The 15,003-nt window shown below is 41.9% G+C and overlaps 1 protein-coding gene across 2 annotated transcripts in view; it reads right to left on the bottom strand.

Annotated features, from left to right (window-relative positions):
* RBM17 (RNA binding motif protein 17) overlaps positions 1–14,153 on the bottom strand; it is a 35,370-nt gene extending 21,217 nt beyond the window's left edge. The window contains exons 1-4 of one of the 2 annotated variants that reach the window (XM_059663609.1): positions 13,989–14,153; positions 5,983–6,123; positions 3,992–4,129; positions 1,075–1,191 (exon numbers count right to left, since the gene is read on the bottom strand). In XM_059663609.1, the coding sequence (XP_059519592.1) occupies positions 1,075–1,191; positions 3,992–4,114 (240 nt within the window). In that variant the 5' untranslated portion in view covers positions 4,115–4,129; positions 5,983–6,123; positions 13,989–14,153. The remainder of the gene's footprint in view (positions 1–1,074; positions 1,192–3,991; positions 4,130–5,982; positions 6,124–13,988) is intronic. The other variant, XM_059663602.1, reaches the window with a different exon arrangement.
* Between the last annotated feature and the right edge of the window lie 850 nt (positions 14,154–15,003).

The raw sequence follows: 15,003 nt of genomic DNA, 5'->3' as shown, positions 1-15,003 counted from the left end.
GTGCCGGTCCCTCTATATAGACTATTAGCCTGTAGTATCAGTTCTTCCAGCCAAGAAATCCTACCAAGAGCTTCAGCTGTGCTGTGCCTGAGAATAAAAGCAAGTGGAGGAGCAAGAGAATTCCAAACCAGAACAGTCAAAACTGTGAGGAGGATGAGAAACTAAATAAAGAAGGGAACGGGCATGCAGCTGGAACTGTGTCCTTTTTGGGGGAGGGGGTAGGAAGGGTACCTTGCTAAGAAATAGTCAGCAATAACAGCATGTTCTATCATTAACCTTTGCCATTTCTCATCAAGCAACCTGTGCACCTAGTATGTTTAAACTACTGCAGTCATATTACTTGAATGCCATCTATAAAAGAATAAATGTGTATATATCTAAAGAGTGGGTGTAATTTTAACTATATATTATGTTTAATTCATTTGCCCCCCATTTTGTGTAGTTTTAACTATGATTTGGAATTATCCTTTTCCAGATCTTCCTCATCCTCACTTAACCCATTTACAGAGCTGTACATGTCTGTTTCTTAGTTTTTAAGCTTATGCAAAATTACTGGGATAATAAAGGGCAGTAGACTTGTCCTTATTGTAATCCACAACAAAACAATGAATACTAATATTCTTTATGATAGCAAAAATTGGGGGGGGGACTATATAGCTAGCATTAAGAAAATTAACTACAGTAGACCCTTCACAAGGGAATACAGTAAAGCCAAAAATATGAACATATAGTCCTATACTTTTTTACAGAGATGGACAGTCCCAATATATTAAGCAAAATAAGCAAATTAGAAAACAGTAGGTAGAAGAGGCACAGAATGGGAAGATATTCCAAAATCTAAAGTTTTTAACTTCTGGGTAGGATTGAAGTCATTTATTTTTCTTTTTGCATATCTCTAGTTTCTGATTTTCCTATAATAAACTATTTTATTTCAAATAGCTAAATGTTTTAAACTTGATAAGACACAGGTAAAAACTAAGTTGAAAATGATATTGACTAGGCTGCAAAGGTCTACCGAAGAGACTGTGTCCAGCGTGACATATGCATGAAATAAGCAGGAAAGGACGGGCTTACCTTTAGGCCAGCTGCTACGTGAGGCGGGGTGTCCACAATCTGCCGGTCATCTGAAGAGCCGCCTCGCTTTAGGTCAATTACTGGGGCAAGGACTGTACTTTGTTTTGTTCTCTGGCTCTAAAATCATTGAAAAACAAAGAGAGTTTACTGAAGCTTCAAATAAAAATTCATTCTATTTATAACAAAGTTTTTTTGAGGGGTTGGGGGAGTCTTTGTAATGAACCTTTCCGATACAAGAAAATCATAATCTTAAACTAGCCTTTTAATTCTATTATTATTATAACCACATACTGGTTTCATTGGCTTTTTTTTTTTTTTTTTTTTTTACACAAAACAAATTTTCCCCACTGTAAAAGACTTATAGTAAACTTTGTCAGTTTTATTTAAGTTTGCATGTGAAATCATCTCTACAATGGATTCTCCTTTGACCAGGAGGGCAAATCTATAACAGCATATTATGCTTTGACTAGTGTGGATCTTTCACAAGGAATGGATATTTTTTTATAAACTGGGCAAAACAGGAGAGTTTTTTCCCCTACCAATAGAATATAAAATCTTGTCCTACCTGTTTTATTTTGAATCTACAGAAAAAAAATTTTTTTCTAAAGAAAACATCATTCATATACCATCAACCATTGTTAATATTTTATCATATTGTTTTACCTTATACCTGTATTTTATGTTGAACCTTTGAAGAAAATTTGAAGACACCAGGACACTAGCCTTAATCAGCTAAAATTATGAACATCCTTTTATATAACCACAACACTATTACCAGACCAAATAAAATCAATAATACCCTGTATCAATTCCTATCCAATTCATACTCAGGTTTTCCAAGCTAACCCCCAAATGTCTTCTAAATAGTTGATTTTATTTTGAACCAGATCCTAACAAAAGTCCACAATGCATTTGGTTTTTAAGTCTTCTGATTTAGGAAAATCCTCCCTCCTTGCTGTCATCGCTTTAATCATCATTTCTGTCTCCTCTTTTTCTTCTGACACTGTCTTGTAAAATGCTGCACATTTTAAGATCTGCTTGATAAATTCCTGGTGGTGTAGTTTCACTTATTCATCTATGCCCTACAATTATTGAAAACTAAGTTAAGTCTTGATTAGGTTACAGCAGTGCTCTTTGGCAAAAAGACGTCATAGGTGAGGTGGTGTGCTTTATGCTACATCACCCCAGCAGGCACACAACTCAGGTTGTCTGTTAATAATGCTAATCATGACCAGATGGGTACAGAGGTGTCTATTTGATCTTTTGGTTAGAAAGGTTTAAGTTCCCTCTTCCTTTGCAATTTTAAAGTGTTATACATTTTCATTGTTATCCATCACTATTAAAGGCTAAAAATAAGCCACCATCTCTCTTGAATTTAACATCACTTATTATTTCAAGCAAATAAATTTAATACAATCAATAAGTTACAATTCACAAGGTAAAAACCAAAGTTTAAAGGACAATGGAGGACGGCGGTATCAGAATCATACATTTTTCTATTTGATATATGTTTTTAAAATGGAGATACAGATGAAACCACAATTTCAGTCTGTAGGCAACATTTTCTCTACCAAATACCTTTGGTTATGCCAACCTGGTACTGAGTAATTAATTAGTAAATTAAATAGTCTAAGAGAATCAATGAAATGTATCTTCACTTCCCTTAAAGAAAAACACAACATTAATTTCACATAGCAATCTCAAAAGACATTAGAAAGTTAGAAATGATTTCATAAGCAACTTTTTATTTTGACCGATTAAAAAATCTATTTGAAATCTTAAGAGATCTCCTGAAGTTAATGTATTTGGGTAAGTGAAAAGATGATAAGCATAAATTAAACAGATACTACAGAGGATGCCTGAGAGTCTAGATTTCATATAAAAACACAATTCCTTGCTTATCAGCACCCAATTCTTTACTTTTTATGTGAGTAAAATAATGGTACAGAAAAATCAGTGTGTTATCCATAAATTTTATTTGCCTTTTTAATATATTTCTTTTTGGAAGAGTCTATTTCCTAAGTTTTATTTTACTCAAGCTGATTTTTAACCTATATTTATAATTATGCACTGGCTGGATAGAGAAGGTGATCCTAAAGTACTAGGCAGGAAGAAACAAATTATCTAGGATTTTTGATTGGCTACAAGTAATTCACAAAGCTGACAATTTTTAAACTGATAATAAAGAATTATCCCAAGTAGTTTTCAATTTGTACATCTCTAGAATATTTTTACTTCTGCTTTTCTATTTTCTGTTCCTAAAAGTATTTGACAGTAACATTTTAATATCAAATATCCAGTGGGCACCTATGTTTTTAATGTTTTACATGTTGAATAATTTCAAGGATGCAGCCAATGGCCAACATGTATACAACTAGAACAAAAACAGTGACTCCCACATTACATACACCTGACGCATCCACAACCAATCTGAGCCCTCAGTAACACATACACATTAGAACAGCTTACTAATTACTGCAGAGCTTCCTTTCTCAAAGTGCTGATTCCAAACCACCTACAACAGCAGGAATACTACCAAAAATGCAACTCCCATGGGCCCCAACCTAGAACCAGAATTTACCAGTATATCAGGAATATGGCCAATGGAGCAATATTTTAACCAAATTCTCAGTAATCTTAGACATAATGAAGTCTGAAAACCTGTACCACTGTTGGAAACCGAGTATTGCCTTTCTCCACTGGAATCCCTGAAATAGTTCTATTCCCAGGAATTGGGAAGAGCAAAATGACCCTTAGCTCCTTGTTCTTCTCTACATAGAGCCTCTCTCCCCATAAATGTTTAGCCCTACATAATCAATAAAAAGGCAGCAGAGCAAGCTAAAATCACATTACTCTTAATCTAAGGAGGAACCTGCTCTGTAGACTTTTCTACTTTCACACTGTGGGCTTATCTTACCTTTGCTTGAGTGAGAGCTGCCTTCTTCACCTGAAGCTGAGACTGTAGAAGTTTGAAGTTTTTGGACCAGCCTTCTGTTTTCGAGTCACTGGTCTCCACTCCCAGGTCATCATACAGTGACATCTTTTCAGTTTAATGCTGAAAGGCAAGGGAGGGGGGTAAAAAAATGCAAAATACAGTAAAGATTTAAAATCTTTTCGTGTTGCCCTGGCCGGTGTGCTCACTGAAGAGTCATGGGTTCAATTCCCAGTCAAGGCCATGCACCTGGGATGTAGATTCAATCCCGGCCCCGACTGAGGCACCATTTTCAAGGAATTGTAGAGGTAAAATGTATTTAAAGAGATCTCCTAGCCCAGAAACCTTCAAGGACAAAAGCCAAGACATCTGATATCACTAATAAGCGTACTTTCTAATATGCATATATTATTTTAAAAGTAAACTTCTATAATTAATAAGATCATGTGGTCAAGGAATTCATGTGAAATCAGTCTGTTCTACAGCATATAATGAGTTAAAGATGAAAGGTTCTAGATTCAGGACATTATTAATTACATGTATATAATTTAAAAAATTCTATTTGGTCTCAATAGCAAAAAGTAGAAACCTCCCAAAAACACTAGGTTCACTTAGCACAATTAGCTACCCTTTTATAGAGAAAAAATTTAAACATATGTCTAGAAATTTAAAAAACAACACAGAAATGATCTCACAGAAGTAGGTTAACCAAATAATGGATTTTATTATTGCTTGTTAAGGGAAGTGTAGAAAGTTAGATCTTAAATATCCTGACTTCCTCATGACATTGGTTACAAAGAGAGAATCAATCTACATGTGAATGATCAATACACAATATCCCTGCGGGATAGAGGGATACGAGATTACAACAAAAATGAAGACAACAATGGTTGCCCTAGCTGGTCTGGCTCGTGGATAGAGCATCAGCCTGCAGACTGGTTCGATTTTCGTCAAGGGCACATGCCCGGGTCGCCAGCTCTATCCTCAGTAGGGGGCATGCAGGAGGCAGCTGATCAATGATTCTCTCATCATTGATGTTTCTATCTCTCTCTCCCTTCCCCTTCCTCTCTGAAATCAATAAAAATATATTTTTTAAAAAGAAGACCACAATGGTTAACATTTATTAAACCTTATCTGGCCAGGGTGGTTGTAAATGCAGTATTTACTGAGGAAGCCTAGCACTAGGTTAGAGATGGGGAACTGGGTGAGACTTCAGGAGATAAATCTGCCCCACATCATTTCAAACCCAGTCAGGTGAACACCACAGCCCTTGCAAGTACTAGTAAACCCCTACTGCCAACTTTAAAAAACCCTTAACATTCTGAAACCCAAAACATGACCCACTTCTCAAAATAAGACATAATCTTCGTCAAACGGAAAAGAATTTTTTAAAAATCTCTAAATTGCAAATAAATGCTTAGCACAGGTAGCTTCCAATTTATGAACACATCCAAAAGTCTGTCAGTTTCCAGGTCCAGACAGCATTTTGCCATAAAAACTGTGTTATACAAAACTTGTTCTGCCTGCGTCTGTGTCTCAGGAAGAGAAGGAGACATAGATAAGAAGGAAATTCCCCCCAGGGTTATGTCTGACTCAGGGCAAAAGTTTCTCTCAGGCGTATGCTTACTTCTCTACCTTTCTATGACAGGTATTCTAAGGCCCTGCTGCCCCAACACTTTAGCTGACCTTGGTTTCACTTTGTGTGGAGTGGGAGGTGACAGGGGTGGATACCAACTTTATTCCCTCAGAATAGCTGTTCTGGTTTTGAGGACTGTAGCTCTCTGCCTGGAAGTCAGTGCCCCACTACATTGTTGCTTCTTAATATCCAAACCCTCAGATTACCTAAAAGCTCTGTTTGAATTTCTTAATGAAAAGGCCCCAAGGTAGCACAGAAGCAGGATGAATAAAAGCAGGGTCCAGGGTACTGGTGGCTGCTCCAATCAATGACCTACATTAAGGCTTCTGTGACAACTCACCAGCTTAGCTGATAGAAGCACGTATAATTTCCTAGAGAGCACATCCGACGGAAATGACCAGTGCCTTCAGTGCCAGACACAGTGAACATTTTATTCAGGAACCTGGCAATGCCTTGTTACATTACACTTGAGTCACTAAAACTAAATGAAGAAAAAGTAATGAACTCCATTTCTTAATTTAGTATGACTGAAATACAACCTTGCCTTCAAAGCTTTAGAGGGAATCCTCCTGGAGTCTACTTCCCCCTAGCCTACTTGGTATTCAGAACTAATCATTCTTATCTAAATTACAATTTAGACAAGATATCCTTAAACTTTAAATTTAATGTGGAAAAACTCAGAGCAACAGCAAGAAAAAAAAATGCTGAGTGCTGAATGTCCGGCTTAATATTGTGATTCTCAAAAAAATGTACTTCAGCCCTAGCTGGTTTGGCTCAGTGGATAGAGTGTTGGCCTGTGGACTGAAGGGTCCCAGGTTTGTTTCCGGTGGAGGGCACATGCCTGGGTTGCAGGCTTGATTCCCAGTAGGGGGCGTACAGGAGGCAACCAATCCATGATTCTCTCTCATCACTGATGTTTCTCTCTCTCTCTCCCTCTCCCTTCCTTTGATAACACACACACACAATGTACTTCAGAAATGACCATGTATCTTTCATGTATCCTACTTTAATTTTTTGAGCCCTCTTCATCCAATTGGTCATCAAACCAAAGCCTAGTAAAAACCATGGGTTCATTTGTTCTGTCTTTATTCTTATAAAGAAAAGGGAACACTATCACATTCTGGGAAACAAACTTAAAAGAAGCTTTCTGGAAAATTACAAACATAAAGACAAATTTTTATGATCAAAATTGGTTTGCAACCCAAACTCTATTTTTTCTAATATCTATACTAATAAAAGGTTAATATGCTAATCAGACCAGATGTCTTCCGGACGTCCTTCCAGGCAAAGCCATGGTGGCGGGGACGAGGGAGAGGCAGTTAGGGGCGATCAGGCCAGCAGGGGAGAGCAGTTAGGAGGATCAGGCCGGCAGGGGAGAGAAGTTAGGGGGATCAGGTCAGCAGGGGAGAGCAGTTAGGGGGATCAGGTCGGCAGGGGAGAGCAGTTAGGGGGATCAGGCCGGCAGGCAGGTGAGCAGTTAGGAGCCAGCGGTCCAGGATTGCGAGAGGCAGTTCGACATCCCCCAAGGGGTCCCAGATTGGAGAGGGTGCAGGCCAGGTTGAGGGACCACCCCACCTCCGTGCATGAATTTTGTGCACCGGGCCTCTAGTTTAATAAATATTTGTTGAAATATTAATATTCAAATACAAGTCTATTTAGCCACATTAATCAGCGGTGAAACCACACAATGCCCACAAATTCCACTAGAAAGAGTAGGTAGGCAAAAGGTTCTGGAGATGGATGGTGATAATGATCATACAACGTGAATGTACTTAATGCCACAGTACTATGCTTTAATTTAAACATGGTGGAAGTGGAAAATTTTATGTCATATATATATACATACATATACATATACATATACATATACATATATATATATATATATGTATATGTATAACTACAATTTTTTTTAAAAAGGACTAGGTAAAAGGGAGGAAGAAGCCACAATGAAGAGGGGGTGTGAAATAACAGACTACTGTTTAACTCTCATGCATCTCCCAACCTGGAAGAATAATCTCTCATAGAATTATTTCCCCAAATTTTAGAATTAAAAAAAGAAAATCACGCTGTGTAGAGCAGCAGTAGCCAACTGGTGGTCTGTGGATTACTGGTGGTCTGTGAGATTCAAAAGGTTGGCAACCACTGGTGTAGAGGATCTCTGCCACCAAACAAGTTCTTTCATCTGAAAATCCAATATTTAACAAGGATTTTAGGGCTGAATTAATAAAGTTTCATGAGATCATACTTCCTCTGTCTCTATTTCTAAATTGAAGATGGTTTGTTGACAATTCTATTTGATTCACCTTTATGTGCAAGCTTCAGAAATCATTATGCAGCAAAATCTTACATTAAAGTTCCTTGCTTCTATTCTCAAAACCTTCAAAAACACACTTTAAATATTAGAAACTGATGTCATCTTAGCATCATCTCCTAGTTTCTGCAATAAAGTGTTTATAAATCAAATATCAGCATCACAGTAAATGCAGAATGTTTATACTAGATTTCAAATCTACAGGATTGCCCTAGATCAGGGGTGGGCAAACTTTTTGACTCGAGGGCCACAGTGGGTTCTTAAACTGGACCAGAGGGCCGGAACAAAAGCATGGATGGAGTGTTTGTGTGAACTAATATAAATTCAAAGTAAACATCATTACATAAAAGGGTACGGTCTTTTTTTTTTTTTTTAGTTTTATTCATTTCAAATGGGCCGGATCCGGCCCACGGGCCGTAGTTTGCCCACGGCTGCCCTAGATCCATAGTTTGGCTCAGTGGATAGAGTGTTGGCCTGCAGACTGAAGGGTCCCGGGTTCGATTCCAGTCAAGGGCACATGCCCGGGTTGTGGGCTCAATTCACAGTAGGGTGTGTGAAAGAGGCAGCTGATCAATGATTCTCTCTCATCATTTATGTTTCTATCTCTCCCTTCCTCTCTGAAATCAATAAAAATATGTTTTAAAAAAACAAAACCAACAAATCTACCAGACTGCATTATTCACAGCAACAACACATTCATCATCCATCCACACATGTATGACCTGCTTTAATTAATTACTATATTGCTACAAGCACCAGTGACTTTACCATCCAAAACAAGATACAGGATTTGAACAAGAACCTATACTCAACCCCTATGAACCTCACCCCCTAATCCCATTCCAGTGATTTCCCTGGCCCTGGGGTGAGCAGCAATCTGAATCCCATTCTCATTAATTCCTTGCTTTCCTTCATGTAATTTTTTTTAATATAGCTTTATTGCATCTATTCATTAAGAGGTGTGTATACTTTTTTTAACTTTAGGTATTTTAAGCACTTATACAAAACTAGAGGCCCGGTGCACGACATTCGTGCACTAAGGGGGTGGGGGTCCCTCGCAGTCTGGGAGCCCACGGGGGATGTCTGACAGCTTAAGCTGTGAGCCCAGGTTCTGGCTGAGTGGCGCTCCCCCTGTGAGAGCACACTGACTACCAGGGGACAGCTCCTGCATTGAGCGTCTGCCCCCAAATGGTCAGTGAGCATCATAGCAACCGGTTGTTCCGCCGTCGGGCTGAAACCGGTTCTCCAACATCCCCTGAGGGGTCCTGGATTGCGAGAGGGCATAGGCCAGGCCAAGGGACACCACCAGTGCACGATTGGGGCCGGGGAGGGACATAGGAGGTTGGCCAACCAGGGAGAGACCACGGGAGGGCTCCAGGGCATGCCTGGCCTGTCTCACTCAGTCCCAATCACCCAGACCCCAGCAGCAAGCTAACCTACCAGTCAGAGCATCTGCCCCCTGGTGGTCAATGCACGTCATAGCAACTGATCGACAGTCGAGTGTCTGCGCCCTGGTGGTCAGTGCACATCATAGTGAGCAGCTGCACAACTTTAGCATATCATTAGCATATTATGCTTTGAGTGGTTGAATGGCTGACCGGATGACCGAATGCTTAGCATATTAGGCTTTTATTATATAGGATATCATAGTTGATTTGTGATAGGATATCATTTCTACCACTGAATGTAACAAATGCATTGACAGACAGCCAGGACCCAAACTTAATTCAAGCTGAGATGTTAACTCAGATGATATAACACATTTATTTCATGAAGTCTTGTGCCAGGAAATAAAACAGCAGCACTTTCTAGCATTTGTATATACCTTAAGGAGCCAGGATCAAATGCAAATACCGAGAACTGATTTTTACAACTTAATATACCTGTTATTTACTTCTTTTTCATTGTAACACCACCTTTTGGTCAACATATCTTTCACATATGCTCCATTTAAGAACAAACACAGTTAACATGGCTCTGCTAGAACAATGACTTTCAAGATTCTACATAAGCTGGCAAACTATGTTTGTTAAAAATGCCCTACTGGCAGAAAAAGAACATAGAAGAAGTTTTCTCCGAAGTATCCCACCTATTTACCTTTCAAGAGCATCTTGGAAGCCTTTGGTGACTACTACTGATATATAAAACTATCTCCAAATATTTTTTGTTAAAAAAGAAAAGATGTTTTATTGATTTTTAGAGAGGGAGGAAGGAAGAGGGAGAGATAGAAACATCAATGATGAGAGAGAATCACTGATCGGCTGCCTTCTGTTTGCCCCGTGCTGGGGATCAAGCCCACAACCCAGGCATGTGTCCTGACTGGGAATCAAACCAGTGACCTCCTGGTTCATGGATTGATGCTCAACCATTGAGTAACACTGGCTGGGCACTATCTCCAATTTGTTTCCCCTGAACATAGTTGGATCAGGGCAACTTTTACATGTTATGCCTCAAGTAAGGGCTGTTTTTACTTCATCCTTGTATCTCTATCTTAGTACCATGTCTGGAAAATTGTAAGTGCTTTATAAATATTTTCTAATTATACCCGTGAATGGATGAAAAAGTGTTAATGTACCTACTTAAATCACATTATTATGAAACAACTAGAGGCCCGGTGCAGGAAATTCGTGCGCTGGAGAGGGCAGATCCCTCAGCCCAGCCTGTGCCCTCTTGCAGTCCAGGACACCTCAGGGGATGTCCACCTGCCAGCTTAGGCCCGCTCCCCGGAGTCCGGGACCCCTTGCTCCTTACCGCCCGCCTGCTTGCTGCTCCTTACCACTCGGCTTGCTGCTCCTTAGTGCTGGTGTGAAGGCAGGAGAAGCTCCCACCACCACCGCTGTGCTCGCCAGCCGTGAGCCCAGCTTCTGGCTGAGTGGCACTCTCCCTGTGGGAGCACACTGACCACCAGGGGCCAGCTCCTGCGTTGAGTGTCTGCCCCCTGGTGGTCAGTGCCTATCATAGCGACCAATTGTTCCGCCGTTTGGTCGGTTTGCATATTAGGCTTTTATTATATAGGATAAGATCTGCAGATCTGTCTTTTCAGGATATTAACTTATGGTAAGTGGTATTTGATATAAGTGGTAAATTTTAAATAGTATACTATAATCAATGGGACAAAAAAATACTACAACCATACAACTAATAATAAATCAAGGTCTGAGTTCTGAGCACCTCAAGAAGCAAGCTTGGTAAGAGGCCTTTTTATCACTAAATAGATACTCAGGTACCATGAAGGGGAAATGAAGTCTGAAGAATATGGAAAGTATATTCCGACTGAAAGGAATAGGAGGTGCAATGGACATTGATGTCCACAAAAAAATAGGTAACACAAAGCATCTGCCTCATAGAGTTACAATGACTTTTTAAAGAATTTTAAAATTTCACTATACCTCCACATCTGATACCCTTGTTACAGTTTAATATTCCCATTAATTTTCAGACTCGATTATTACCAAAATAACATAGGCTGGAGTGTATTCCAAACAAAGTCCATGAGAGTCACCTGTAAGTTAGGTGTATAAATGGAACATCCTTCACAATTTACTATTATGAAAGAATAGAGGGATTACTAGCTCTGGATCATCTGTTCCACGAAGATCATTTAAAATAAACCAGGTAAGTTCTGTCCGGTATGGCTCAGTTGGCAGACCATCAAACTGTGCACCAATTCCCAGTCAGGGCACATGCCCAGGTTACCAGTTCAATCTCCAGTTGGTGGGTATGGGGAACAACCAATTGATGTTTCTCTCTCTCTTTAATATAAAAAACACATTTAAAACAACAACAAACCAGGTAAAAAGAAATCCACTTGCCCTGGCCAGGTAGCTCAGCTGGTTAAAGCATCGTTCTGATATGCCAAAACAATATGCCAAAACTTGGCATATCAGAACAATGCTTTAACCAACTGAGCTACTTGGCCAGGGCAAGTGGATTTCATTGTTCCCAGAAAATACACAACCAATGAATGCATAAATAAGTGGAACAACAAATCGATGTTTCTCCCTCTCCCCTTCCTCTTTCTAAAAATTAAAAAAAAAAAACACAAAAAAAACCCACGAAATCCACTTTATAAAGTTACGTTTGGGAACGCACAAAAATGCTCCCCCAATTCTTATTTATAATATCTATAACAATAAAAGCATAATATGCTAATTAGGCTGAACATCCTTCCAGACGAAGCCGCAGCTATGAGGGAAGCCCGGGTCCCCGGTGCCAGACGGAAGCCGGTGCCAGCAGCCAGGGGAAGGAAGGCCTACTCTTGCACAAATTTCATGCATCAGGCCTCTAGTTTTCCATAAAAGCTATCCTTAGTCATCAGAGAGCTCCACAATCAGAATAGCTCTTCACTGTTAACACTTTTATTACACCAGGTTATATTTCTGTCTATCTCACAATCTGTTCTAAACTGTACAGCTTGTAGCACATTCCTTATTTTTAAAAAATCTGTTTTTGTTTATTTTAGAGAGGGAGAGAGAGAAACATCAATGATGAGAGAGAATCATCCACTGGCTGCCTCCTGCACACCCCTATTGGGGATCAAGCCCTGACCAGGAATGAAACTGTGACCTCCTGGTTCACCCGCCCAGGCTCAAACACTGAGCAACACCAGACAGGCTGCAACACATTTCTTTTTTATTCTTTTTCTTTAAATATACTTTTTTTTTTTTTTTTTACTGATTCCAGAGAGGAAGGGAGAGGGAGAGATAGAAATATCAATGAGGAGAGAGAATCCTTGACTGGTTGCCTCCGGCAGGCCCCCCACTGGGAACTGAGCCCACAACATGGGCATGTGCTCTTGACGGGAATGGAACCTGGGACCCTCCAGGCTGTCGCTCTATCCACTGAGCCAAACCGGCTAGGGCTGCAACACATTTGATAAAATTCTAAAAATAAAACACACTCCACTTTAAGTTACTAATTTATTACCCCATATTCCCTGAATATCCTTATAGCCAAAATGTCTGCAACCTTTATCCCATAAAAATGTGGAAACTGAGTTGCATCCTTTAAAAACTCCACCTGCTGCTGGGAGATACGGTCTTCCTCGACCTGCATATATGCACATTTTGCCCTTGTCCAGAACACATTTTCCATCCATTCGCCTGGTTCTAGCAATTAGTACCCTAAGGCTTCTCCTAGACCTAGAACCTTTTAATCCGACCTGATTACCTCTCCTCAACCCTCTCTCGGCCTTACCGGCAGCTCCCAGAATGCACGGTGGTGCCTCTGGTAGCAGAAGCTACCTTGGCACTCCTTTCCTCTGCGGGACACCTTTCCCCATCTCGCAGGTCCAACAACAAAACCCCTCCAAGACTCAGTTCCAAGCATCACTCCCTCTCCAGTCCAGGCATGGGTTTATGACTGTTTCCCTGGAGACCGAACTCCGAGAGCAGGGGTAGAATCTTATTCATCTTGCAACTGCTGTTCATAACACATGGTCTGGGCAAGAGGTGACGCTTAAGACATGCTGGCAGCTTGAGCATGACGCTAAAACACCAGCTTTGAAAGCACACAGACGGAGGTAACACCGGAGTCACGTCTTCTTGCCAGGAAACCCCTCGTCTCCGCGGGGTATGACCTGTGGGGTCCACGGCCCAGGAAGGGAAAAGCTTCTCTCCGCTCCACCCCCGGCTCAGAGGCAGCCAGTGCGCTGGGCCACAGGTGACACGGGCCCGGCCACCGGGGACCCGGCAACTTTTCCGACACACGATCAACGGCGGGGAGAGAAAAACGTCCTCGGGTCCAAGGCAGACGGAGACAGACAGACGGTGAAAGAATGGCGAGCAGAGAGGAAGAGCCCGAGGCAGATAAAGGAAAGCGGCGGCCGGCACGCAGGAAACGGAGGGGCCGGAGCGGGGGGCCGCCTGAAGTCCGAGGGCGCCGGCGGCTGTGGGACCGACCGGCCCGGGACCTCCCGCCCCACTGCGACGCGGCCTAAAGCCGCGGTCTCCCGTCCAAATGCCCCCGCGGAGGCGCTCCCGCCCCGCCTCCCGCCAGGCCTCCCGTCTCGGTGCCCCCGGGGCGCCACTTACCCGGTCCGCCAGGCCGACCCTCCCCATGGGCCGCAGCGGCGCACCCAGGCCCAGGCGCCGCGCTGAGGGCAGGCTGGGCGCACTCGGCGTCAGCCCCGTGACGGCCCGGACCGCAGCCGGCGCCAACCCCGACGCCGAGTCCGCAGGGCGCGTGCGGGCGCGGGGTCAGGGAAGGGAGCGGCAGGCAGAGAGGCACTCACTTTCGCCGCACTCGCCTGGCCACGGCGCCCCCTCCCGGCGGGAGGGCCGCACTGCATCCCCTTCAGCAGGTGTCGTTTTCTGCCCAGAGGTGTCGTCACAGTGATGCAAGTTTGTGAAATTTCAGACTCCCAGGAGAGCTTTGCAGTGACGCCAGATGCTGAGGAGGAGAAGTGGTCCAGGGCTGCAGAGATCGTCCTTGGGAGCCAACTGTGTTGTAATAGAAGGGAAAGGAGAATCCCTCCCAGCCCTTCGTTCTCATTCATTCAACACCATTCCTCCGTATGCACAATGCTGAACATTAGTCACCACAGGCAGAATAAATGGGAACACTGCTAGAAAAAGAAACGATAACAAGCACTGAATTAACTGTACGACGAAGGAAACACTAGATATGGAGTTTAAGGTTGCATAAATATAATAAACCTCACAATTGAAAAACGATATAACAAATTTGAGAGGAAAAGAGGAAATGGGATTTTGCGTAATTATGATTTTCATATAAGGAAATTCTAAATAAAATATTTGTACTGCATTTGGACAGAAATCCTCAGTCCTATAATAATGTTATTCCCAGTGCTTCAGCACCTCCAGCACCACCATGTGAAGGGGAACATTCTGGCAGTAACACAACATGCTTGGTGGGGACTGGAGTGTTCAGGCTAAGCTTTCAAGAACTCTTAAAATGAAGACACTGGGGCAGTGGGGGCTTGCCCGGGGTGGGAATGGTTGGGGGGAGTCAATTGGGGGAAAAGGAGACATACGTAAAACTTTAGACGATAAAGAAAGAACTCTTAAAATGTTATCAATAAAAAGG

The sequence above is a fragment of the Myotis daubentonii genome, chromosome 1 (genome assembly GCF_963259705.1).
Source record: "Myotis daubentonii chromosome 1, mMyoDau2.1, whole genome shotgun sequence".
Lineage (NCBI taxonomy): Eukaryota > Metazoa > Chordata > Mammalia > Chiroptera > Vespertilionidae > Myotis > Myotis daubentonii.
This window is presented reverse-complemented; position numbering and strand designations above follow the sequence as displayed.